This window comes from Lissotriton helveticus, chromosome 1_1, assembly GCF_964261635.1.
Source record: "Lissotriton helveticus chromosome 1_1, aLisHel1.1, whole genome shotgun sequence".
In the NCBI taxonomy this organism is placed as follows: domain Eukaryota; kingdom Metazoa; phylum Chordata; class Amphibia; order Caudata; family Salamandridae; genus Lissotriton; species Lissotriton helveticus.
Genome location: NC_136057.1, coordinates 377,205,569 through 377,232,777, shown reverse-complemented (window position 1 = coordinate 377,232,777; position 27,209 = coordinate 377,205,569). Strand labels below are relative to the sequence as shown.

General features: G+C 47.2%; 1 protein-coding gene across 3 annotated transcripts in view; it reads right to left on the bottom strand.

Moving 5' to 3' along the window:
- The window catches only part of KDM5A (lysine demethylase 5A), a 749,711-nt gene that overhangs the window by 453,787 nt on the left and 268,715 nt on the right, over window positions 1-27,209 (bottom strand). For all 3 annotated transcript variants that reach the window (XM_078673709.1, XM_078673710.1, XM_078673708.1), the window contains 2 exons: window positions 22,187-22,306; window positions 5,604-5,798 (listed from right to left, as the gene is read on the bottom strand). In XM_078673709.1, coding sequence (XP_078529835.1) covers window positions 5,604-5,798; window positions 22,187-22,306 — 315 coding nt within the window. The remainder of the gene's footprint in view (window positions 1-5,603; window positions 5,799-22,186; window positions 22,307-27,209) is intronic.

Below are 27,209 nucleotides of genomic sequence, written 5' to 3'. Positions count from 1 at the left end.
ACTTTGCAAAGAGGCAATACACTTTGTAAATACAATAGGAACAATGGTTGCAGTAGGCAACACAATTCTAAACACAATTTAACATTGAGCTCAATTTTTTTTTACATAAATGCAGCTGATTACTATATAGATTACTTTTGTAACTTCAGGACTGGATCCTAGATTCAGTCCTGGGGTCTAAGCTGAAAACAGTTTAGTAAAAACGTTTTAGTTATTGCAATGATTTTTAAAGAATATAAAGGTATTTTAAAAGTTGACACCTAGAAACTTTTCAGTGAAAAACTAGCAATGTTATCCAATGTAAGTAAATTCAAGCATAGGTAAAGTAGATTCTCGTTACTTTTGTAATCCAGTACTGGACTCCTAGGTTCCGCACTGGGGTCTCTAACTAAGACAGGTAAGTAATTACGTTTTAGTAGTTGGTCCGATTTGTAAGGAATATTTGTAATTTTCAAAAGTAGACACTTAGAAGAAATTTCACAGAAAAAACTGTCAATGGTTTCCTAAGGAAGAAATTTAGATTACTAGCAAACACGGTTGTGATTACTTTTGCGGTTCAGGACTGGGCTACAAGGTACAGTACTGGCTTCTCTCCTGATCACAGGTGAGTAATTCGAAATTCGTTATTCGGCTGATTTTAGATGAATATTTTAAAGTTTCAAAACTTCACACTGAAGATTTTTCGAGTCAAACCAGTCAATGTTATCCTAAGGCAGGAAAGTGAGTCATCGGTTCTCAGGTGAGTACTCGACTGGTGAAGTTAAGGTTCTGGGCATAGACTCAGGGATCCCCCATGCCCAGGTAGGTACACTTGGTACACCCTCAGCGGTACAGGGGCAGCCGGGTGTAGAGGTAGTTAGGCCCAATGTTATCCAATGAGAGGTAGGGGGCCTCCGGTTGGTGGCTGCTGGCTAGCAGGCCACGCGGCTGTGGGAGCTGGGCTCCTGGTCACTTGCTCAGGGCAAATGAGGAAGTAGGTTTGGACAAAGGTTGCACTCTGGCGGCTGGGTGCGGGGTACTTTTGAGCCGTCGGGCGCTCAATGTTATTCAATGGAGATCTTGCGAGATGAACAAAGGCTGCAGGCTCGGGGACGGACATTCTTCAGGAGCGACCAACACTTCGAGAGGAAAGTTGGGATCTTGGCAGATAGGTAGGCACCCAGTAGTTGTGCACAGGGGGCCATGGGGTGCAGGGGTGTCTTTTGACGTCGGGGAAATCTTACCCTCTGCTGGTCGCGGTTGGGGGGGTCCCTTGCTGTGAGGCTGTAGGCGTCGTCTGGGTCTTCGAGGAGGCTCCTTGGGCACTGTATTCCAGATCACAATCGCCAGGGATGTCCTCAGGGTCTTTGTCCACTCAGGCATATGTCGGGCTCGGTGGGTGTAGAGTGTGCTAAATTTGCGGTTCCTGGCTGGCACAAGGGTATTGCTGTTTGAGCAGAACCATTGCTCATGGGAGTCCCAGTCTTTAAGAGGTTCAAGGCAGGCAGGTCCTCCGAGGTTTTCAAGGTTGCTGTCCGCAGGAGACGCCATGATTTAGCAGGAGGAAGGAAGATTCAGGGTTCCCCTAAATAGTAAGTTTAGGGGTGTTACAGGTAGGGTGAGGGCAGGGGCCAACAGGCCCCTGCCCTGGGGTGAGTACATCCCCTATCCTGCCCCTCTACTGTAGGAGGGGGGCAGGAGCCTATCTCTGATTGGGCAGGGCTCCCCATCCTCAAGATGGCCGGAGCCTGGATTTGTGCTTTACCTCGCCTCTCCCGCCTGAGGGGTGGAGTTGGCACAGGCTGGCACACCCCCTTAATTCACTGAGGGTTTCCCGCCAGTCTGCCCGCCAAAGTGGGGGTCAGAACTGGTGGGGGCCAGTTGCTTAGTACAGCAAGTGGCCTGGAGAAGCTCACAAAGATGGAATGCCTTTGAAGCTTCCCCTGCCCATCCTGGGGGAGGAGACCTAGCACCTCGCCCAGGACGTGCATTGTTGTAGGCCCAGGAGAGCGGATGGCTCTCTACCCAGGGGTCCAGAAACATGTCTGCTGTGTGGCAGCCTAGGCAGCCCCTCAGACAAGACGTGGATTGTAGGTTAGGTTTCAGGGAGCATGTCTAAGTTGCCCTCTGTAGTGCATTTTACATTAAATTCCACACTGGCATTAGTGTGGGTTTAATGTGCTGAGAAGTTTGATACCAACCTTCTCAGTCTTTAGTGTAGCCATTATGGTGCTGTGGAGTTCGTAATGACAACCTTCCAGCACAATATACTCTTAATGGCATCACTGCACTTACAGTGCCCAGGAATGGGCCTGGGAACTGTAGGGACACAGGGCTCATGCACATGTGCCCACACCACTGGCATAGTGCACCCAGCTAGGGGGGTGACTGATGTATGTCAGGGCAGTGGGATTGTGGGCATGGGACACAGGGATGTGTGCCATGTCGACTCTCCGTTTAGTTCTGTACCAAGACACTCAGCCTGCCAAGGCAGTGTATGGGTGTCAGGGTACAGGGCTTAGAGGTCTTCTCTGGTCACAGTGCCCTGGGTACTCGTGGTACCATTTACCAGAGGCTTAACTGTGGCCAGAGATGCCAATTGGGTTTAGGCTTTAATGCAGTTTTGAGGGAAGGAACACAGGCCCTGGGTACCTGATTGGCAGGGACCCAGGGCACACCGAGGAAAAGTGCATCAGGTATCAGGCAAAAAGTGGGGGGTTACTGCAACAGAAACCCACTTCCCTACAGGCAACCATGCAGAAAGAGGGCACTTTCTCACACAATTTACTTTTTTTCCCACAATATATTTGTGTGGTGGATACTGACAGTAAAAGAACAACCCAATTGGCATCTCTGGCCGCAGATCAACCCCTGGTACCCAGGGTATTGTGACCAGAGAAGGCCTCTAAGGGCTGCAGCACTTATTGTGCCACCCTTAGAGGCCCTGTACCCTGACACACACACACTGCCTTTGCAGGCTGCGTGTCTTGGTGCAGAACAAAGTGAAGAATCGACATGGCACACATCCCTGTGTGCCATGCCCACCAAACACTGCCCTGGAATACATCAGTCACCCCTCTAGCTGGGTGCCCTATGCCAGTGGTGAGGGTATAGTTGAATGAGCCCTGTATCCCTACAGTACCCAGGTCCATTCCTGGGCACTGCTGCCATTAAGAGTATATGGTGCTGGGAGTTTGTCATTACGAACTCCACAACACCATAACGGCTGCACAGAAGACTGGGAAGTTTGGTACCAAACTTCTCAGCACATTAAACCCACACTGATGCCAGTGTGGGAATTAATGTAAAATGCACGACGGAGGGCATTTTAGAGGTCACGAGCCCCAAAAGCATGCTTTCACAAGTCACAGTCATGTTGCAAGGGGCAATGATCCATTTTCTTAATAAGAGATTATTCTCCGTCTTGTCAACGACAAAAAAAGATTTGCTATCTTACGTCCGAGCTTACGTTTGCTGATATGCATAACAGGGAGTGCAGAGTCATTTTCATCTTTGTGCAATCTTGAAACCCCTTGGTGTGACTTTTAGGAGCTTTTTTTTCCTGACAGGACAAGAGGTGGCACGCAATAAAGAGGAAGTCAGTGAGGGGTATGCAGAGCAAGCAACAACAGGGAGTTGGGACCAGACAAGGAATAACGCAGGAGGAGGGCAGGGGAACCAATAATAGGAGGAAGGGGCAGGAAGAGTGTGCAAGTAAAAGGAACAAGTCAGGTCCCGGGCCGTGCTGTGATTGGCTGACGTCACGGGGGTGTCCCGTGCCGGCAGCCAATCACAGCGCGGCCCGGGAAATGACGTCACTGGGGTGTCCCGGGCCTGCAGCCAATCACAGCGCGGCCCGGGACACACGGCAACAAGGGGCGGGGCTTAAAAAAAGACCCAGAAACGCCCCCGAATCGTGTTTTCTCTGGAAAACGTGATTGACGGCCAATCTCTTCCAATGGCTAGCCTCCATTTATGGAGCTAGCCAATGGAAGAAGGGGCGGTTTCAAGTCGCCACTATAGAGCTAACATTAGATTTCGCCCTTGGGCGGAGCAACTGCTACGCAGTTGCAACGCCAGGGCGAAACCTAAAAATTTTAAGTGTCAACTTTTGAAATACAATAATATTCTTTAAAAACCGTACTTCTAACTAAAATGCATTTACTCACCTTATTTCAGGAAACGTCCCAGGGCTGAATCTAGGATCCAGTCCTGTGCTAGCAAAAGTAATTTGAAAAGTAATTAACTGCATTTTACTTTAAAAGCCCATTCATTCGAATGTACTGTACCTGCAAAGTGTTGCAAACTGCTTACTTAACACTGTAACCAAAACCAGTACAAGTTATACTGCAATTTTGAACTGTGTTCATACAAATAATTTACTACTGCAAAGTATTTTTATGCTTACCTGTGCCAGGCTTGCTTGGTTCTAGAAATACAACAACAGTATATTTTGTATACAAAACAATTGGCCTAGAGTTCAGTTTTTGAGTGTGTGACTTCATTTGCTGACTGAGTTTTTACATCAAATGCTTAACGCTGTCCTCTGATAATGCCTTACTGCTCGTCCAAGCTACCACTTTAGAGAGTAAGGTTCTATCTAACTTTAACCTCTGCCAAACCTCTGGAGACCCTTGGACTCTATACACACTGTACCTCACTTTGGTGCAGTATATATAGAGCCAGTTTCTTACAAACACTGAATGAAGAGAATACATAAAGGTGTAAGAATACTTTTGTTGCACCTGACTGGACACAGTGAAACTGGAGATGAGCACATGTTGTAGGATTAAGGTTAAGCTCCAAGTAAGAGGACTTCATAAAATGGAGGGTAAAACAGTGATCCTAGTGTGTTCACCATACTCATACCCACATCCCAAAATAGCTTATTTTAAACTAAAACAGCAAGCCTGAATTGCCTACAATTCTCCAGTTTCAATGTAAGCTATATTGATTGTGCTGAAGGCGAGAGCAGAGCCTCCCCCAACTCCAACTCACATGGCTATAGACCTATTCAAACTTCGGCTTCCAACCTAGAGTATTTGTCTTCTGAGTGGGGTACACATATTCAAGGCCTAGCAGCTCTACATTACAGTCTCAAATGACAAACATGCTTTATATGAGCGTAGGCAGGATAGCTAATCCATGAACCAACAGCAGGGGCTCCCAACAACACTTGCAAAATTGCCATTAAAATTAAATATGAGACTTCTGCAGGTTTGGCAGTTTAGCTTTTTCACGTTCGCAAGTGCAAAACTGCTAGACTGACAACAGTGAAACCCTTGAGAAAGGCTTAAAGATGTAAGAGCAATGTGTAAATGCTGAACCTGGTATTCCTCTTCAGAAAACTGGCAATAAGGAATATTCCACCTTGACCTGTCCCATGGATACAAACTATGAACAGAACATTTCTCCATCCCTTTCCCTATTAGGGGACATTCTTGAATCATTTTAATACACTGACCATCATTCTCCCCATTCCATGGTTTTCAAGATAGGTTCATATGACCTCCACATTCTCAATAGGTTCTCGGCAAACAATGGCTTAAACCCTTGCTAATTAGAGCTTAGAATCCAAAATAAAGGTGCTTTGGTACAATCTGTACAAGACTAACAGCACTTACTAATTGCATGACGGAATTCCGGAGTTGTGCCTCATCCTCTATCATTATGGCCATTTCCTTGCATATGGCTGCTGCTAGTCCCACATCTAGGCACTCAGGATCTGCAGCCATCTTAAAGATCAGCTCTTCATGAGAAAAGACACAGTGTCGTCTCAGCCGGCGATAATGGTTAACACACTGGCGGCCGACCGGTAGCTAAAACACATACAATACACATATGAGAATGATTTTAAATATTCACCGATACAAGTAAGTTTTGTTAAGTCCCTATATAATCACATATCTTCCTGTCATTTTTACATTGGAAACGATCCCAATCTCAGCTCTCTGCATTGAGAACAAATAACACAAGCTTGACCAGCTGTAAGGATTGTTCAAAGAAGCGAAGGAGAAACTACAGAGTGGGGTCCTTGGAGTCACACTGCTTGCAGGGAAGTCGTAAAGTTGCAGGGGCAAAGCTTTCGTGTTAGGACCAGCATAGCGGGAAAACAAAGCAGCACCAAACATACACCACAAGCAGCACAGGGCTGGCCGTGTGCAGGGTGCAAACACAGTGTTGTGCTCTCAATGCAATCCTACGGAGTTTCTTCTTTTCGGAAACAGTCTGTTGGCGTCGAACCAGAGAGTCCAATCAGAACACCAGGGATAGCACAGGTAAGGTGAGCTGAGGTGTTGGGGGTCACAGGGACTCAGCTGGTCACACTTTCTAAAGCCCGGGTGCTGCCGGTGCAGGGTTGCCTTTAGACATCAGAAATCTACTTACTGGGCCGGTCGTGTGGGGAGGGGAGGGTGTCGGGAGGGGAGGGTGTTGGGAGTGGGGGTGGGGGGGAGTGGGGGAGAGCTCTCAGATTCACTCTGTTGAGAAACTTTAAGATGTGCATAGGGACCCGGGTTGAGCTCCTGGCTGGGCCCTGACATATCAGTCATGGTGTTTAAAGTAAGTGGGGTCTTATTAGAGGTTTAGAAAAACGAAGTATTTCCAAGGCCTAACTACCTTTACAGTATTTTATCTTTCCAAAACAGTGGGGGATTTAACGAAGGCACTAACATTATTTTCAATCAATTTGGAAAAAAATAGACAATTGATAAAAAAAATTCTATCTAAAGACAATTTTTGGATTTCATCAGTGAAATTAAGTATCAATCAAGTAGTACAAAACATGTCAAGGTCTTGTAGCAGACCGCTGCACCACCAATGTATGTAGGTGGCTCTGTATATAGTATTTGCACTGAAGGTTATACCGTTCAGAGTCCAGGGGTTCCCCAAAAGTGTACAGGGCTCAATGTAAAACCCAAAGTACTCTGTTAGTGGTAATCTGGGCAAGCAGCCTTAGGACTAACGCAGTGGATTGTAAGACATTTATTGCACAACTGTGAACAATAATGGACACACGACTCAAGAAGGAGATCCAGACCAATTTTCGATAAATACACTTGGTTTATACTTTATTTTAAGCCCACAATCTTCGCAATACGCTTTTTAAATTAAAAATATTTTGCACTTTGAAGAATCGACACGGTTAATCACGTAAGTGTGCAACTTACAGTGCCAGTCTCGGGACCAAAGTGGGCAAGGAATAGGTAAGTACCAACACTTTATCAACAGCGGCACGGGGGCGGCTGGGTGCAGAGGTCAAAATCGGAGTTCGTCCCAATGTGTTTCAATAGAGACAGGGGAACTTTAAGCCACGCAGCCTGCAGGTAAATGGAACAGTTGCAGGGGTCAAGCTTTGGGTGTTCGGACCAGCACGGGGAGGGGACACAAAGAAGAACCAAATATACACCACTGGCTGCATAGGGACCACCTGGAGCAGGGTGCAAATACAGAGTTGGGCGTCAAATTCAATCCTATGGAGTTTCTTCTTTTGGAAACAGGCTGCCGGCGTCGAACCGGAGGGTCCTGGCAGAACACCAGTGACAGTATAGGTAAGTTGAGGTGTTGGGGGTCACAGGGGCACCGCTGGTCAAGCTCACCAAAGCCTGGGGACAGCAGGTGCAGGGGTGCCTGAAATTTTCCAACCGGGCCTGTCGCAGTGAGGCATTTCAGATTGAGTCTGCAGGCACTGTTGAGGGGTCAGGAGAGGTGGGACAGTGCTGGATTCGGAGTCCTGGTTGCTGGGGTGACTTCACTGGGCAGCTGGGCCGCTCAGACTCTGGCCATTGGCGTCAGGTGCAGAGTGGGCGTGAGTTGCGTATCCACCTGGATCCGGACCCTTTGCTGTTGAATTCTTCTTGACAGGTCCGCTGTCCGCTGGAGATTGGAGTCTTTACTAAAGGCAGCAGCGCTCAAGTGGTTTCAGAGGTCGCTGGCCGCAAGACAGGTTGCAGGTTTGACGAAGCTGGAGACAGGGGGGGTAGGGATGGGGTCAGGGCAGTCGTCGTCTTCAGGCTTCTTCTATAGGGGTGACTTCTTTCTTCATAGGTTGTCGCAGATCTAGTTTCTGGGTCTGGAGAGCCCCCTAAATACAACATTTAGGGGGCTTATTAGGGGAGTAGTAGGTAGGGCCAATGGGCACCTCATCTGGGGTGACTAACCCTCTATTGTGTCGCTCTCCTGTGGGAGGGGGTATAGACCTGGCCCTGATTATAGGGGTCCCCTCATCTCCAAGATGTAGGGGACTATAAAGTGTGCTCAACTTCACCTCCTCCACCAGAGGGGTGGAGTTGGCAAAGGTGAGCACATGTCCTAACCTTTCAAATTTTCCTACCAGTTTTCTCGCACAAAGTGGGGGATTAAACCAGGGGCTGCCATCTGCTGATAGCAGCAGTGGCTGGGGGCCACATTACCAAGGTGGTGGGACTTTGAAGCTTCCCCTTTGAGCACTGGCCCATTCTGGGGGAGGAGGTCTGCCCAGGGAGTGCATTGTTGCTGGTCCCAGACAGGATAGAGCAGAGGCTCTCCATTCAGGGTCCAGAAACATGTCTCTGTGTGGCAGGCTGCCCAAAGCCAGTCAGTGCACACACCAGGGTCTGTAGATTTTCAGGGGGCACCTCTGAAGTGCCGGAGTACAAGTTTGGTACCAAACACTCCTGTATTCAGTGAAGCCATCATGATGCTGTGAAACTCGAGTCGTCAAGTTCCCATCCCAAGTACTCTCAATGGCTTCTTTGGCACTTGTAATATTAGGGAATAGACACTAATACTGTAGAAGCATATCTACTCATGCCTGCTAGAGGTGGGACTAACCTATATCTTAGGCAGTGCTAGCTGGCATGGCACTCAGGCAGTGTGCCATGACGACTTGGTCATTTATTTTACCTTACAGGAGCATGCCAGCTGCAGGTGCAGTGGCATGGTCCTACTGGGATCCTTTTCAGCCTCTATGCCCAAGGAACCTAGGGTACCACTTACTAGGAACTTACAGGGGGCAGAAGTACCAATTGTGGACAACAGAAAGAACAATGGTACTGGGAACCTCAACAGCAAAGACCAAGTACTCTACAGTCAAAATTGCATCAAAAGCAAGGCAAAAAGTAGGGGGATACTGCAAGAAAACCCCATTTTCTTATAACTGTGATCACCCATGACGTATCCCTGACAACAGTTTTGAGCTTGAACATGAATGCATACCATGAATACCTACGCACACCTAGTAGTTGGGTAGAAAAAGTGCTGCTTGTTTTTCTTCCAAAGTCTGTCATTGTGGGTGCAGGAAGGATATGAATATGCTACTTACCAGTATGCATCTGTTCTTGGCATGTAGGGCTGCTAACATTCATATCTTTTGCATAGATCGCCGCCTAGTGTTGGGTCCGGATGATTGCACATTGTTGTCCTGGAAGAGTCTTCGAAGTATCACGAGATAGGTGTCTCCTCCCCTGGACTACAGTGCGCATGGGCATCGACTCCATCCCCAGATTGTTTTTAGCCATTGTGTTAGAGATGGAGTGAAATAGTGTAACTGATGTCCATGCTAATGAGTGAATGCAAGAAATAGTCTGCAGCCGCTACGGGCACCAGGGAGGAGGGTGGGCGATATGAATGTTAGCAGCCCTACATGCCAAGAACAGATGCATACTGGTAAGTAGCATATTCAGTTCGAGGCATGTGGGCTGCTAAATTCATATCTTTTGCATAGAATACATAGCAGTCCCTCCATTAACGGCGGCCGCCCGTGCCAGCTGCAGATGTTTGAAAAAGAGTTTTGAGAACAGCCTGTCCTACAGCTGCCTGCTGCTTGGAATGCACATCTACACAGTAATGTTTGGTAAACGTGTGTGGTGTTGACCACGTGGCTGCTCTGCAAATGTCTTCCAAAGGAATGTTCCCCAGGAAAGCCATGGAGGCTCCCAACTTGCGTGTGGAGTGTGCTCTGGGGGGGACCGTTAAAGTGCGTTTAGCTTTCTGATAACAAATCTGAATGCATTTAACGATCCACCTGGCTATTCCTGCCTTGGAAATTGGGTTGCCTTTGTGCTGGGCTGAGAAGGCAACAAAAAGTTGCTGTGTCTTTCTAAATTGTTGTGTTCTGTCAATGTAGTACATCAATGCCCTTTTGACGTCTAGCATATGGAGCATTCTTTCTGCTACTGTTTCCGGTTTTGGAAAGAATGCGGACAGTTCAATTGTCTGATTGACATGAAAGTGTGACACCACCTTTGGAAGGAACTTGGGGTTAGTGCGGAGCACAACCCTGTTTGAGTGAATTTGTATAAATGGCTCTTGTATTGTGAGCGCTTGTAGCTCACTAACACGTCTGAGAGATGTAATAGCAATGAGGAAAGCCACTTTCCATGTTAAGAACTGAATCTCACATGAATGTAGCGGCTCAAAAGGTGGGCCCATCAGTCTAGTGAGAACCACATTGAGATTCCACACAGGAGCTGGTGGGGTTCTGGGAGGAATGACTCGTTTTAGTCCCTCCAGGAAGGCTTTAATGGCAGGCACCCTGAAAACAGAGAGATGCTGCCTGTTCTGGAGATAAGCCGCTATGACGGATAAGTGTATCCGAATGGAAGCGTACGCTAGATTGCATTTGTAAAGATGTAACAAATAACAGATGATGTTAGGAATGGATGCATCTAGCGGGTTTATGTGATGTTCTGTACAGTAAATGACAAACCGCTTCCATTTTGCAGCATAGCAAGCTCTGGTAGTGGGATTCCTTGCCTCCCTGATGATGTCCATGCATTCCGGAGGCAGGTTAAGGTAGCCAAACTCTAAGACTTCAGGAGCCAGATCGCCAGATTGAGCTGGTGCGGATCCGGATGCTGAATGTCGCCATGGTTCTGCGTCAAGAGCCTGGGTGTGAGACGCAACCTTTGATGCGGTACCACGGAGAGTTCTAGAAACGTGGTGTACCACGGTTGGCGTGCCCACGTTGGAGCAACCAGGATGAGCGTCAGCGAGTGTTGCCTTAGCTTTCTTGCCACCAGCGGAATGAGAGGTGCTGGGGGAAAAGCGTAGGCAAATCTGCCTGACCAGTTCATCCATATCGCATTGCCCTGCGATTGTGGGTGAGGGAACCTGGCGGCAAAGCTTTGGCATTTTGCGTTTTCCCCTGTGGCAAACAGGTCGATCTCTGGATGACCCCACTGCTGGAAGTACGGGTGGAGTACTGATGGATGTATCTCCCACTCGTGCATTTGATGGCTGTACCTGCTGAGCAGATCCGCCATCTGATTGTCCTCGCCCGGAAGGTGTTCCGCCATGAGGAAGATGTTCCTCTGAATGGCCCACTTCCACATGCTCTGAGCCAGATGAGACAGCTGTGGAGAGTGCGTACCTCCCTGCTTCTGGATGTAGTACATGGCTGTCATGTTGTCCGTCCGGATCAACACGACTTTGTTGCACAGATGTACTTTGAAGGACTTGAGTGCCATGAAGATTGCCATCAACTCTAGATAGTGGATGTGCATCTTCCTTTGCTGTGTCGTCCATAGGCCCTGCACCGTGTAGTGGAGCACATGAGCTCCCCAACCTTGGAGAGAAGCGTCCGTCGTCAGGATGATCTGTGGCACAGGCTCTTGGAACGGTCGGCCCTTGCAAAGGTTGTGTGGATTCCACCAATGCAGAGAGATGTATGCCCGACCGGTCACCAACACTAGGTCCTTTAACTGTCCTTGAGCCTGTGTCCACTGATTCGCCAAGCATTCTTGGAGCGGACGCATATGCAATCTCGCGTGCGGGACTATGAAGATGCAGGAGGCCATCATGCCTATCAACTGCATGAACACTCTCGCTGGGAGTGAGTGTTGCGGTCTGAACCTCAGGATGAGCGACTGGATGTTGTCGATTCTCGCTGGGTTCGGCTGAGCTGTAGCAGTCAGAGTATTTATTGTCGCGCCTAGATACTGCCGCACATGGGCTGGCTGAAGGTGCGACTTTGGATAGTTTAACGAAAACCCCAGACTGTGAAGGAGGTGAATGGTGTGGGACATGTGTGCGGCGCACTGCTGTGCCGACTTGGCTTGAACGAGCCAGTCGTCCAGGTAAGGGTAGACATGTATGTTTTGTCTCCTGAGGTGCGCTGCCACGGTCGCCAGACACTTTGTGAACACTCTGGGGGCAGTGGTCACTCCGAAGGGTAGGACCTTGAACTGCTAATGCCTGTTTTGTATGGTGAACCTGAGGTACTTTCTGTGGGATGGGTGGAGTGGTATGTGAAAATAAGCATCCTTGAGGTCCAAGGTTGCGAGGAAGTCTCCCTGGTTTAACAATGGAAGAACCTGCTGTAGTGTTAACATGTGAAAGTGTTCTGAGAGTATGTACAGGTTGAGGGGGCGTAGGTCCAGAATGGGTCTGAGCGAGCCGTCCTTCTTTGGGATTAAGAAGTACAGGGAATAAACCCCTGTGCCTTCTTCCTCCACCGGCACGAGCTCTATTGCGCCTTTTTGCAGCATCACAAGGACTTCTTGCTGCAATAAGTGCAAGTGCTCTGCTGACATAGGACGTTGTCTTGGGGGTATGTTGGGTGAAGTGGACGTTAACTCCAGACAATAGCCGAACTGGATACGTTTCCTTACCCACCTGTCTGTGGTGATGGACTTCCAGACTGGCAGGAACTGTTGGAGTCTCCCCCCGACGGGTGTTAGATGGTCGGGGGGCAGTGACAGAGAGTCAATGCTTGTTGGCAGCAGAGGAACGGGAACTGTTGTTGCCTCTGCCTCTGCTCTTGGCGCTGTTTCCTCTGTAACCTCCTCTACCCTGTTTGGGGTATGAGGACTGTGCGCCTCCTCTATTGAATTGCGTCTGCTGTGCCAAGTGTCCTCTTGTAACACCCCGTGAACTTGAGCGACGAAAAGTGTTCCCTCTGAATTGCTGAGACTGAAGCGCACCCATGGATTAGCTGTCTCAGTATCTTTTTTGATCTTCTCGAGGGTGGTGTCAACCTCTGGGCCAAACAGTCTGTCTGGGATAACGGGCTGGTTGAGGATGGTTGTCTGGATCTCTGGCTTGAACCCTGAGATGCGGAGCCATGCTTGACGCCTCAACATCACACTAGTGTTTATCGCTCTTGCTGCAGTATCTGCAACATCGAGCGCACATTTGATTGCAGCGTTGGAAATGAGCTTGCCCTCCTGTATTAGCATCTCAGCTCCTTCTTTAAACTTGTCTGGAAGGTGTTGTTATAGCTGCTCTAAAGTGTCATAGTGTGCCCTATCATATCTAGCCAACAGGGCTTGTGTGTTAGCTATGCGCCAGATGTTGGCTGCTTGCGCTGCCACCCTTTTTCCCGATGCCTCCAGCACTTTTGACTCCTTGTCTGGGGGAGGAGCTTCACCCGTGGTCTGTGAATTCACCCTCTTGCGGGCATTGGAGACCACCAAAGAGTCCAGAGGCAACTGGCCCCGTATATAAGTTGGGTCTCCAGGTGCCGGTCTGTATTTCTTTTCTATCCGGGGGTTTACCACCCTTGCCCTTGTGGGTTCCTTGAAAATGTCCGTGGCATGCTTGAGAACCCCTTTGAGCATAGGAAGTGTCTTCACAGTCTTTTCTGATGCAGAGAAAGTGTCAAACAAAAAGTCAACTTCCACAGGGTCGGCATGCAGTTCCACCTTATGGTTTGCAGGCGCCCTTTCAATTAAGGCATTAAATGCCGCAGAGTCTTCTGTTGGAGAAGTTTTCACACCAAAAACCTGTGGGTCATGTACCACTTGTTGGTCCCCCTGATCACCAGAGTCCACCCATGAGTCCTGCTGCTCATCAGGGTCAGTATTGTCTGGAAAGTTATACTCTTCATCCTGTTCACCCTCATCTACATCTGAGCAAGTGGGTGAAAGTGTTGGACTCCTAGGTCTTGGAGGGATGGGTTCAACGAGTTCTGGTGTGTCTGGCGCTGGCCTCTTCTTCTTTAGAGGTATTACAAACGACTCCACAGGCTTGGAAGTAATTTTCCTCTTGTGGAGTGTCAATCTTCCCGTGTCGGCGTCGATATAATGTTCCGACTGCTCTTCTAGTGCAGTTTGTCGATCGAAACGTCCACTTTGATGCGGCGGTAGAGTATAAAGTATCGGCGTCGAAGTCTTCTTCGGTGGGGTTATCGACTGTGGTACCGAGGGCGTTTTCGGCTCCGACGTCAACCCCTTTTCCCGTATCCGCTTAAGGGAGTCTGCTACCTGCTTAGTAAAAGAAGCGGATGGCTTTGTCGATCCGACCGATGACCTCTGTCCACCTACAGGGGAAGATCCGAGCGTTGTCGATTTTTCTTTGGTCGCCGGAGACGCAGACTTTCCCTCGACGACCACACTGCGGCCCCCTGAAACGGGTTTAGGCGTCGACGCCGCAGGCGTCGGATCGACAGTCTTTTCTTTTAGCGTCGGGGCTCTAGACTTCGGCTCGGTGCCCTTCGCGGACTTCGCTTCGACTGCCCGTTTGCCTGTTGGTGCGGTAGTCGTTGCTGAAGGCGTTTGGACAGTCTTCGTTGACTTCGACTCGACCGCTTTGCTCGACACTTGCTCGACGACCTCCTTCGAGCTTGGCTCCGTGACCCTTTTGGGGACCTTAGCCTGTTCGACAGCCTTCTTCGGCTTCGAAGTCTCCGAGGACGACGGCGCCGATGGTGTCGCAGACGTCTTCGGTTTCGATGGTGTCGGCCATCTTTGTTGTTCTCGATTCCGATGTTTTTAGTTTCGGTTTCGATTTAGGTAATGTAGGCTCCGCTAGTATGTCCGTAGCCGGGCCAGAAGGCGGGGCCGAGGATTGAGGTGTAGGGTCGTGGGTAAGGCCGTGTGGCGATCCCGTGACCTGAGCCTTAGTAATTGTACGTACGGGGCATAGCTCTTCCTCCGAGCTATCTTCCACGGCCCCATAAGCTTCCTCGTCGTCCCCTACCTCTTCGACGTTTTCGTCTAGGTCTCGGCCTCGACCTCCGCCGATGTAGGTGGGATTCGCAGGTGAAGCTCTTGCTCGTCTGCTTCGGGGTCTATGAAGATGTCGACAGGCGCCGGTGCCGATCGCTGGGCCTCGAGGCGCGCCACGCGCCGAAGCTTGAGCATCTTCTTTGACCTGAATTTCGAACAGGCCATACAGTTGGCCTCGTTGTGGTCCGGCGACAGGCACTTGTTGCATACAGGATGCACGTCGATGTGTGGGTATTTCGAACCGCACACGGGGCAGTACTTGAACGGACTTCGTTCCATCGCAGTGTCGCCGGGGTCTTGCTGCGTCGACAGGGCCTCGATGACCGAAGAGTCACCCGACTCCTCAGATATCCGACTCGAAGAGTTGGAGTACACACGAGACCGAACGCGAACAATACCGACGAAGTAAAGAAGGCCTTTTGGCCTTAAAGAAATTGTTTTATCGATTCCGAACAGGAGACGTCGAAATCACATCCGAACCCAATGGCGGAAAAAAACAATCTGGGGATGGAGTCGATGCTCATGCGCACTGTAGTCCAGGGGAGGAGCCACCTATCTCGTGATACTTCGAAGACTCTTCCAGGACAACAATGTGCAATCATCCGGACCCAACACTAGGCGGCGATCTATGCAAAAGATATGAATTTAGCAGCCCACATGCCTCGAACATGCTACTTACCACTCTATGCATTTGTTCTTGGCATGCAGAGCTGTAGAATCTCATGTTATGCATAGATCGCCATCTAGTGTTGGGTCTGGATGTTTGCACTTTTTCTTCGTTCGAAGAAGTCTTTAAAGTCACGAGGTGGCCGACTCCTCCTTTCAGTGGTAGTGCACATGGGCATCGACTCCATTCATAGATTGGTTTGCAACAGAGGATGATGATGGAGTTAGTAAGAGTAGTAAAAGAGAGATGTCCATGTATATTGTATCCAAGTAAGATAGTACTGCAACAAGTATAGGTTCCCGGGGAGGCGGGTGTGGGCATGAGATTCTACAGCTCTACATGCCAAGAACAGGTGCATACTGTGTTAAGTAGCATGTAGCATTCGAGGCATGTGAGCTGTAGATCACACGCTATGCATAGACTATATAGCTCTTACCTTCCACAGCGTTGGCAAACCTGTAGCTATTGCAGTAGTCTGAAATAGTGTGCGTAAAACCGCCGGGCCCACACCAGCTTGTTGTCTTGCTAAAACTTCTATACAATAGTGTTTTGTGAATGTGTGTGGTGTAGACCATGTTGCAACTCTGCAGATGTCATCTATGGGTATATTTCCTAAAAATGCCATAGACGCCCCCAGTTTGCTTGTAGAATGCACTCTGGGGGGTTGTTAATGTGCTTTTAGCTTTGATGTAGCATATTTAAATGCACTTAGCTATCCACCGTGCAATACTTGATTTTGATACAGGATTGCCTTTGTGTGGCAAAAGCAAGAAAAAGTTGTTTGGTTTTCCTGAAAGGTTTTGTCCTTTCTAGATAGTTAAGTAATGCTCTTTTGACAACAAAGGTGTAAAGAGCATATTTTTGCCAATGAATCTGGTTGAAGGAAGAACAAAGGCAACTCAACAGATTGGTTGATATGAAAGGCAGAAATGCCTTTAGGTAAATATTTGGGGTTAGTCCCTAGAACCACTCTGTTTTGGTGTATTTGTAAAAATGGCTCTTCTATGGTTAGTGCCTGAAGCTCACCCATTCTCCTTAGAGATGTGATGACTATGAGAAAGGCTATCTTCCATGTGAGAAATTGTAGTTCACATCTGTGCAATGGCTCAAAAGGCGAGCCCATGAGTCTTGTAAGAACAATGTTGAGATTCCAAACTGGAGCAGGTGGAAGTCTGGGTGGAATGATTCTTTTAAGTCCTTCCATAAAAGCTTCAATAGCAGGCACTCGAAAAAGAGACTAATGTTGTCTGTTTTGAATCTATGCAGCTACTGCAGCAAGATGTTACACTGACGTGCTAAGCATTCCTGTAGGGGATGCATTTGGAGTCTTCCGTAAAGAACGATCAAAATGCAAGATGCCATCATTCCTAGCAGTTGCATGAACACTCGAGCTGGTAATGAGTGTTGAGGCTGAAACTTTGATATTAGAGTCTGCGTGTTGCAGATCCTGACTGGGTTGGGACACATTAGAGCTTTTTGAGTGTCTATTGTGGCTCCTAGATACACTTGTGTGTTGGAAGGTTGGAGATGAGACTTGGTGAGGTTCACAGTGAACCCGAGGTCGTGAAGCAGTTGGACTATTTTCTGAATGTGGCGTAGGCAGCTCTGTTGCGAGCTGGCTTTTATTAGCCAGTTGTCTAGGTAGGGGAAGACCTGAATGTGCTGCCTTCTTAGATGAGCCGCGACTACTTCTAGACATTTTGTGAAAACCCTAGGTGCTGTAGTTACTCTGAATGGGATGACTTTGAATTGATAATGTTGACCGTTAACCATAATCCAGAGGTAATTGCAGGGAGATGGGTGAATGGGAATATGGAAATAGGCATCATTTAGATCCAGAGTGGGCAGAAAATCGCCTTGCTTAAGGAGCGGGAGAACCTCTTGAAGTATGACCATGTGAAAGTGGTCTGATTGGATGTAGAGATTTAGTTGTCTCAGGTCTAATATAGGTCTTGAAGAGCCATCCCTTTTTGGAATTAAGAAGTACAGGGAGTATACCCCGGTCCCTTGGTATTGTAATGGGACTGGTTCTATAGATTGTTTTTCTAGGAGAGAGAGAGAACCTCTTGCTTTAAGAGTGAGAAATGTTCCAGTGGAATTCCATGTGGTCTAAGAAGGATATGGGGTAGTTTCTCACCTGTAACTCCAGTTCTCTTGTAGAGGTATTCCAGTGATAGTCATAATCATGTGAATAGTCTCACCCATGTGTGTGGACCCAGGAGCTCTTCATTAGCTATATCTTCTTAAGTTGTTATCATCTGCCTTTCTTCAGGAAGGCCTGAACAGACACATACAAGATAAAAAGACAATAATGCAGCCTAACCAACCAATGGCAGAAAAGTGCAGCCGGTCCCGATCGACGACGACATCGAGAGCAGGTATGACTACTATATGCTCTCCGTCGACTCAGGGCTCTGCGTCGAAGTGACTTCGACATCCTCGTCGAGGAGAAGAACGGCGAGGTCTCGGATGAGATCGCCATCGCTGGTGTCCCCGTGTTCAACGTCGACTCAACGCAGATCGGCGTCGAGACATAATCGTCATCGATCGGAGTCACACAGGCACCGACGGTCGCCGTCGAGGCGTTACTACCGATCGCCGTCAACATCTACGAGAAGAGTTATTCGTTCACTGTTTGGGAGTTGTCTTGGGATGGGCTTGCTAGTCTATTCACATGATTATGACTATATATGTAAATGCCCTACAAGAGAAGGAGTAGTTTCTTACCTGTAACTCCAGTTCTCTTGTAGGGGTATTTCCGTGATAGTCATAAGCAACCCGCCCGCCTCCCCGGTGGCAGAAACAGACGTACTCTGGACTCAGCAGGCACTGCTTTTTTACGCCTTCAAAAAGAACTGAAAGTAACTGCCTCTGGCTGTGCATCATGGGATACCGGGAGTCTCTGGAGACTCTTAAAGGCACAGTATCCATATGCAGAGACATTATGGCAGCCTGTAGGGGCTTCTATGTCCAACCCTTTTCATCTATCATGAAAAACGGAGTTTTGTAAAGGGGAGTTTTCTATGTGTTGAAACTCAGTAAAATTGCTAAATTTAAAAGTTAACTGGCTATCTTTCTTCACTTCAAGATGAGGTAATGACCAGTGTAGCCTAGTTGGTTAAGCTGCATTATTTTCTTTTTATCTCTTAAGTGTCTATGCAGGCCTTCTTGAAGAAAAGCAGAAGATGACAACTTAAGAAGATATATCTAATGAAGTGCTCCGGGGTCCACACACATGGGCGGGATTATTCACATGATTATGACTATCAAGGAAATCCCCTACAAGAGAATTGGGGGATTGGCTATAAGTTCCAGGCAGTAACCATATTGGAAAATTTGTAGTACCCATTTGTCTGAAGTGAGGGAGTTCCAGACAGGGAGAAATTGGGAGAGATATCCCCCGACAGGAGTAGAATGATCAGGGGTACGTGATCATTCTGTTTGTTGCTAGATGGGGAAGAGCGTCTGGGGTTGCCTCAGTTTCTTCCCTTACCATTGTTCCCTCTAAAACCTCCTCTGAAATAACCTCTTTGTGAGGGGGATTGAGTATTACCCTTGTAAGCAGAGGAGGTAGACTCTGTGGATATGTTTTTAGAGCCACCCCTATAAAAGGAGCGGCAACATGAACCTCTACTTGTGAATGACTGCAAAGCCCCATGGACTTTGGGACCTCTGTATCTTTTTTCATTTTTTTCAGCGAGGTGTCAACTGCTGGTCTAAATAGATGTTCCCTATCAAAGGGTTGGTTGAAGATAGAGGTTTATATCCAAGGTTTGAAACCGGAAATACTCAACCAAGCATGCTTTCTTCAGAGTACACTGGTGTCGATTGTACGGGCTGCTGTGTCTGCCGCATCTAGGGCACACCTGAAAGAGGTATTTGTAATGAGCTTACCCTCTTCAATAAGATCGTTAGCCTTAGTCTTGTGTTCATTGGGTAAGAACTGCATGAGTTTCGCCAACTCATCATAGTGATCCCTGTCATAACGAGCCAACAAAGCTTGAGTATTGGCAATCCTCCAATGGTTAGCTGCTTGTGAAGCTACTCTTTTGCCTCAGGTGTCAATGAGCTTGGACTCTATCTGGAGGAGGAGCTTTACCTGATGTTTGGGAGTTGGCTCTCTTGCAAGCATTAGAGACTACAAGAGATTCTAAAGGTAATTGACCTTTGATGTATGTAGGATCAGTGGGTGCAGGCTCAATTTTTTTCTCCACCCTAGGAGTAATGATACTGGCCTTCACGGGGTCTTTGAAAATGTCATCAGTGTGTTTTAACATGCCTTTTAGCATGGATAATGTATGAGTGACTCTGTGAGTGGAGCTAAGAGTCTCAAAGAGGAAATCCTGCACTAACAGTTCTGAATCGAACTCCACCCCGTGATAATGAGCAGCCCTATTATGGAGCTCAACGTATCCAATGTTGTCATCTGGCGGGGCGGGTCTGGAGGGGTACAAATCTGGATCATTATCTTGATCTGGATCAGTGTGATAATCTTGCCAAAGATCAGTGTCCTGTGGGGAATCTTGATTGCCATCCCTATCTCCATCCCCATCACCTTGTGGGTTAGTTGAAGTTGGTGGTGGTGGTGAATTTTCAGGTGAAATAAGTAAATTGGGATAAATAGGAGAAGTAGGTGGGATTTAAGGAAGAGAAGGGTTAGTACCCACACTTATCTTCTTTAGAGGAATGTGGTAGTCCTCTAGTAGGTCCAATTGTCTCTTTTATAGTAGAGTGGCCTGAATATGTCCTGTATCAGGGTAAATCACCAACTTTTTTCTGCTTCAGATCTGAAATAGTGTGTTCCTTGGTTGCCTGTTTCGGCATCCAAGATTTCGGCTCAGAGCCTTTCGGCGCTAGCGGTGTCGATTTGGACTTGCGTTTTAGTGCTGAAGGTGTAGGGTTAGCACCAAGATGGGGTCGGTTCGAGCCCGAACTCTAAGGCTTTTCTTTGTGTCGGAGCCTGACCCAAGGGCGGGACGGCGGAAACATTTAGTTGGTGCCGCCCGAAGGCAGAGGTGGGACCAGAGCCTTTGTCTTAGGTTGTTGGGGGAGGGGCGCAAGGGGTTGTCTTTACTCAAGGTATGCTGACTCGGAGTAACTTGCTCCTGTTCTTCGATGTCTGAGTCGGATTCGGACACTCGGAAGGGTTCTTCTTCTTCAGCTTCTTGGGCATTTAAGTTTCGAAGTCGGAATCTTCTCCGAAGAGGTCGGGTGCAGAGACGCTTTGCTGTTGCATCTCGTGACATCAAGCCCGATGATCTGGAAGAGTCTTTTTTGATCGAAAGCCTTTCTTGTTGTGTTCCGGGAATAGACAAAGGTTGCACACTTTGTGCAAGTCAGTGCGTGGAAACTTAGCATGTCACCCAGGACATAAATTGAAAGGAGTCCATTCCATCGACTACTAGAGCGGTCGGCGCAGGTAGGCCCCACCGTCTTCCACGAGTTTTGTAATCGAAGATGTTAAAGTTGAGACTATAAGCGACGAATGGGGAACTGCAATCGATAACAATACTGTCGAGGGTATGGATTGAGTGTCAGAGGTGTCCGAGAAAAGGTGCCGAGCTGGAGCGCAGCAATATACATCGGAATCTGACGCCGTAAAAAAACAATCTAAGGATGGAGTCGATGCACACTATCAGCGAAAGGAGGAGTCACCTACCTTGTGACTGGAAAGATTTCTTCGAACAATGCAAAGTGCAAACATCCGGACCCAACACTAAATGGCCATCTATGAATAGCATGTGATCTATAGCTCACATGCCTCAAACATATACTTATCTATTTTATGGGATGTTGCTTAGTGCTCCACAGTATCTCACAATGCCATGCCATTGCTAGATAGTTTTTTCCTACAAGAGGCTTGGTTAGAGAGGAACAGAGTGAGGAGCTTCTGTATAAATAATGCCTGGAGAATGAGATCATAATGTTCTGATTTGGGATAGACTGTATAAGAAGAAATATGTTTTTGATCAATTCAGCATTGCAGAAGCTGAAAAATTCTGATTGAGCTGTCACAGATTATTTCTGCAGACAGGAAATCAAAGGGTGCATACTGCAGGAACATTTCAAGTCTGGTTTCTTGGTTTGTGGAAAGTTTAAGCCTTAAAAATCTGTTGTTAGAACGGAATTAACTACAGCTCTAAAGAATGTTTTTATTTGTTTATTGATTACTAAGTCTCTCCATTGTAACTCACATAAATTACCAATACATATAGTCCATTCTTCCAAAATAGAGCACTTTCATATCCATTTAAATCTCAAACAAGTTTATATTTCCGCTGAGTATTTAATGCATCCTAATTCTACAGTTCAAAGATGCATAAACGTTATTAGTCCTTTGTTTATTTCTAGCACTCCATAGGTTAGTTTGGCATATAACATTATTGTTACCGTTTTAATAGTAACAGTGTAGACTCTAGAAAGGAACGCAACCAACAGAAATCCTGGTGAAAAACAACCTATTGTTTGGAACAGATAAAAGAGAATTGTTCTATATGTTTTCATATCACTGACGTTTTCCTTTGTGTAGGCTGGTATGAAACAAAAAAGAACATCAAGAAACAACCATCGCAGTACAGGAAAATATTGTAGATGGACCATACCAGGGACATACCCAGTCTGCAGTGCAGAAATTCACAGCCTCTGCAAAGTTGTATCCTTGGTTAAATCCAGAGTGGTATGCACGTGGAAAAGTGACAACAAACTCCCCTGCACACTGGTTGGTCCTGAAAACCTGAAAAAACAAATAGGTTGAGCCAAAACAAAAGCAGAGTGACTACAGCCACCACACAAATTGGAGACTAAGTTCTTCAACTATAGATTTTGTAGACACTTTCAATTCTGATAGTCAGCTCAAATTTCATCTGAACACAAAAAATGGAAAAGTCTTATCCACTACAAATTACTCAAACTAAATGTCATGTTCGTTTAAAACTAGCATTGCAGCTGTAAATTATTTAGATACAATGAATACACATTCCTGCCATTTTGCACCTGGCCCAGTAGTTTACATTTAAAATAAAAAAAACACCAACAGGAAGCAAGCAAACTCGAGGATATATCTAAAATCAGACTTTTTTAATGTAGTCTATCCAAAAGGCCATATTACTGAATTCTAATTCACAATTATTGAGTCATCTAATGAGAACAGCAAAAACGGTAAAAAAAGACATAATGAAGCAAAACAGTTATTAATGGTATGCAACAATACCTTCTGTGGCATGAACTTGTGAAAGACTGAATTTAGTATTTAGTACCAAGTAGGACTTTCTTTTAATGAGTTGGACACATTTCAAATTACATTCCTTGGCAATGTTTCTTTTGCCAGTGCATCAGGCAACTGACTCAGGCAACCAGACAATAATATTTTACAAATAGTGCACGGTGGTACGTCTTAACCCATCTCTTCTGAGTGTGCAATCGGTATGCTATCAGTTTTGCCATATCAGCCAGCAGAATATAAGAATGTGACTTTGGCTGAGATACCGCTTTCCCACCTAGCTAAGTAGCCAGAAGTCACAAATAGCTGGCAAGGGCCTTTGATGGTGGTCGTTCTGATAGTGGAATTTCCAAATGTACTTCTAGAATCAAGAGTGTGTAGACATTCATTTATATCTGTCACTGTATGAAGGACACTGGTAATTCAGTTGTTAGGAGAAAAGTCAGGGATGAATTTACATCGTAATGATGGGTACATGTGTGAGAAAGTGCCTCTTTTGACATGGTTAGCCCGCACCTTTGCCTGGTGTAAGAAAGTGGCTCTATATATACTGGACCAAAGTAAGGTACAGTGTGTACAGTCATCACTCCCCAGAGGTTTGGAAGAGGCTAAAGTTAGATATAACCTTACTCTCTAAAGTGGTAGCTTGGTCGAGCAGTTAGGCAGAATCAGAGGACAGTGTAAAGCATTTGTTGAACACACTCAGTCAGCAAATGGTCTCACACACTCAAGAACTGAACTCTAGGCCAATTGTTTTGTATCCAAATATATAGTTGTTTTATTTTAGAACCAACAATTTGCCAAGTGGTTCACAGCCTTCGAGAGGGCTTGTGAAATTAGAAGAGTAAAGAAACCTCTCTGGGGGGCACTCCTGTGGGAACTGTTCTTTGGTAACTGCAGAGACAGGCTTCTGACCCTCTCTGGGCCAGATGCAGGGTCCTATGGCCTCATGAAGAGCACTTTGATTGAGGGATTTGTACTCACCACTGAGGAGTACAGAATTAGATTCAGGGGGGCGCACAAAACCCAGACCCAGTCCCGGATTACTTCATGGACTACTCAGTAAAGACACTGGATGGTTGGATAACTGGACATAATGTGCATGATTCTACTGGACTTTACAATGTGTTTATGAAGTAACATATATTAAGTAATCGCACAAATGAAAAGTTACATCAGCATTAGGTACACCTAGGTCTAATTTCTCCCCAAGATTTGGGAAAGAAGGCAGACTATTGGGTCAAGACTAGGGTGACAAGGGCAACAACTCGTGGTGACCAGAAGAAGGTGCTTACAAAACCTCCCCAGGGCAAAGGTGGTGAGAATCACCAAGATAAAAAGTCTGAGTCTTCCAAAGGACCCCAAAAACCTGTACAGGTGGGTGGGTCCCAAACTACTCCTTATGTGCCTCAGACCTAAAGGGGGAAGAATTTTGATCCCTTAAAGGCCTACTGTAACAACTGCAAGAAGTTGGGGCATTTAACTGTAGATACATCTCGCCCCCACAACAAAGCCTCCAAGGCAGCCAGTACAGCTACTTCTAGGGCAGCAAGTCTACAAATGGGATCATAAGAGTGCCGTGAGCAAATCTGGATGCACAATGAAGCAAGGCTAGTTTCCATGGGGGAAGGTGAGTTTGCCACTGTAGCTGTGTGGCCACCCAACTTAAAGTACTATTTGCAATACCCCTGGGTGAATAGAACTAGGATAGAGGCTCTGAGGGATACAGGTGCCAGTGTAACTATGGTGAGAAATACACTGGTTTCCCCTGAGCAATACTTGATTGGGAAAACTTACCCAGTCACCAATGCGGACAGTGTTACTACTAATCATCCAATGGCTATGGTGACATTAGGTTGGGGGGGGGGGGGGGGGGGGGGGTTACTGGCCTGAAACAGGTAGTGGTCTCTCAAAAGTTACCAGCTGACTGTCTGCTTGGAAATGACCCGGAAACCTCAGCCTGGGCTGAGGTGGAACTGAAAACCCATGCAGCCATACTGGATATCCCTGAATTGGTGTGTGTGTGTGCAAACAAGAGCACAGAGCAAAAAGAAGGGTGAACAAGTAGGTTTGGAGCCTGAAAGAATGTCCCAACCAACCAAGAGAAAAAGCAAAAAGACTGGGGAACCAGCTTCTGCACAGCAAACCTCTCAGGACTCCTCTCCTCAGGGAGAGGACTTGGAAGCCCTAGAGGGCCCAGGGGGACCCACTAGGGAAGAGCTGTGCCAGGGTCAGTAAGACTGTCCCATTCTTGAAAGCCTGAGGCAGCAAGCTGTTTCAGAAGCACAGGGAGTACCTGTGGTACCCACTGCTAAGCTTGTGTTAAGTCGACCAGGCACAACCTCTGCTTCAATTGCCCTAAAGGATCTACATTGGCTGCCCAATGCACAAAGAGTCCAATATAAGGCACTTTGCATTGTCTATAGGGCAGCACATAAAACAGGGCCGCAGTTGCTGCAGAGGAAATTGGTATGGTATTCTCCTGCTAGATGCCTGCGTTCTTCCTCTGTTAATCTGGTTTGTGTTCCTCAGGTCAATAAAGCTCTAATGGGTGGCAGATCTTTTAGTTCTACAGCATCCAGACTTTGGAACGCACTGCCCCCGGAGCTTAGACAATTGAACACACTGTCACGTTTCAGGAAGGAGCTGAAAAACAAATTGTTTTCCAGAGAATAGATCCATGCTTAATTCTGTTTAGATACACACAGAGCTGATTGGTAATCTATTTTCACAATTGCTGTGTACATTTTATTTTGGTCTTCTCTTCCAACCTATTGGAACCTATTGGGGTGGCAGCTGCACAATACAAGTTTGCCTTACATTACAGAGCTTATTGGGAAGAGGGATTACTGTATGCTGAGACAAGAACCCCCACTCCTGGAGCCACCAGGAGAGTGGTAGTGTCACAGAAGTACAGGGACTTCCTCTTAACTTTGGCCTCATGACATCCCCCTAGCTGGACATCTGGGGCAAACCAAAACTTGGGAAAGGCTAGTTAGTCACTTCTACTGGCCCCAGATGCACCAAAAAGGAGTTTGTTAGCTCCTGTGTCACCGGTCAGGTCAGAGGCAAGACAGGTGGCCACCCAAAGGCATCCCTGATACCACTGCCAGTGGTGGGGGTTCCCTTTGAAAGGGTAGGTGTGGACATTGTGGGTCCACTTGAACCTCCCACAGCCTCAGGGAACAAATTAATTCTAGTAGCAGTGGATCATGCTACTAGGTACCCTGAAGCAATTCCACTTAGGCCTACTACAGCACCTGCAGTAGCCTAGGCCGTCCTGGGTGTTTTCACCAGGGTAGAGTTTCCTAAGGAGGCGGTTTCAGACAGAGGTTCCAACTTCAGGTCAGCTTACCTGAAGCAAATGTGGAAGGAGTGTGGAGTGCACTACAAGTTTACTACCCTATAACATCCACAAACCACATACCAATGGTCTTGTTGAAAGATTCAACAAAACATTGAAAGGTATGATCATGGGACTCCCTGAAAAACTCAAAAGGAGATGGGATGTCCTGTTGCTATGCCTGCTTTTCGCTTATAGGGAAGTGCCGGAGTAGGGGTTTCCCCCTTTAAACTTCTGTTTGGTCATCCTGTGAGGGGACCACACTTTCTTGTGAAAGAGGGTTGGGAGAGGCCTCTCCAAGAACCCAAGCAAGACATTGTGGACTATGTACCTGGCCTAAGGTCCAGAATGGCAGAGTAGATGGAAAAAGCATCCAAGATTCTTGAGGCCAGCCAGGAGCTTCAAAAGCACTGGTATGACCAAAAAGCTGCACTGGTCGAATTTCATCCTGGGCAACAGGTGTGGGTTTTGGAACCAGTGGCACCAAGGGCTCTCCAAGATAGATGGAGTGGCCCTTACCCTATCCCAGAAAAAAAGAGTGAGGTCACTTAGTTGACCTGGACACAAGCAGGACACCCAAAAGGGTTATCCATGTGAACCGCCTAAAGCTCTGCAATGACAGGGCTGACATCACCATGCTGATGGTGACTGATGAGGAACAGGAAGCAGAGAGTGAACCTCTCCCTGACCTCCTCTCCTACAGCCCAAAAGATGGGTCAGTAGATGGGGTTGTCTTTTCAGACACCCTCTCTGCCCAACAGCAGACTGACGACAAGCATGTCTTGCAACAGTATGCTAGTCTCTTTTCCCTGAAACCCTGGTCTGACAAACTGGTGTACCCATGATGTGGACACTGGTGACAGTTCAACTGTCAAAACCAAGATCTATCCCCAGTCAGACCAAGTCAAGGAAAGCATCAAAGCAAGTCTTGCAACAGTATGCTAGCCTCTTTTCCCTGACCCCTGGTCTGACCAACTGGTGTACCCATGATGTGGACACTGGTGGCAGTAACCCTGTCAAAAACAAGATCTATCGTCAATCAGACTAAGTCAAGGAAAGTATCGAAGATGAAGT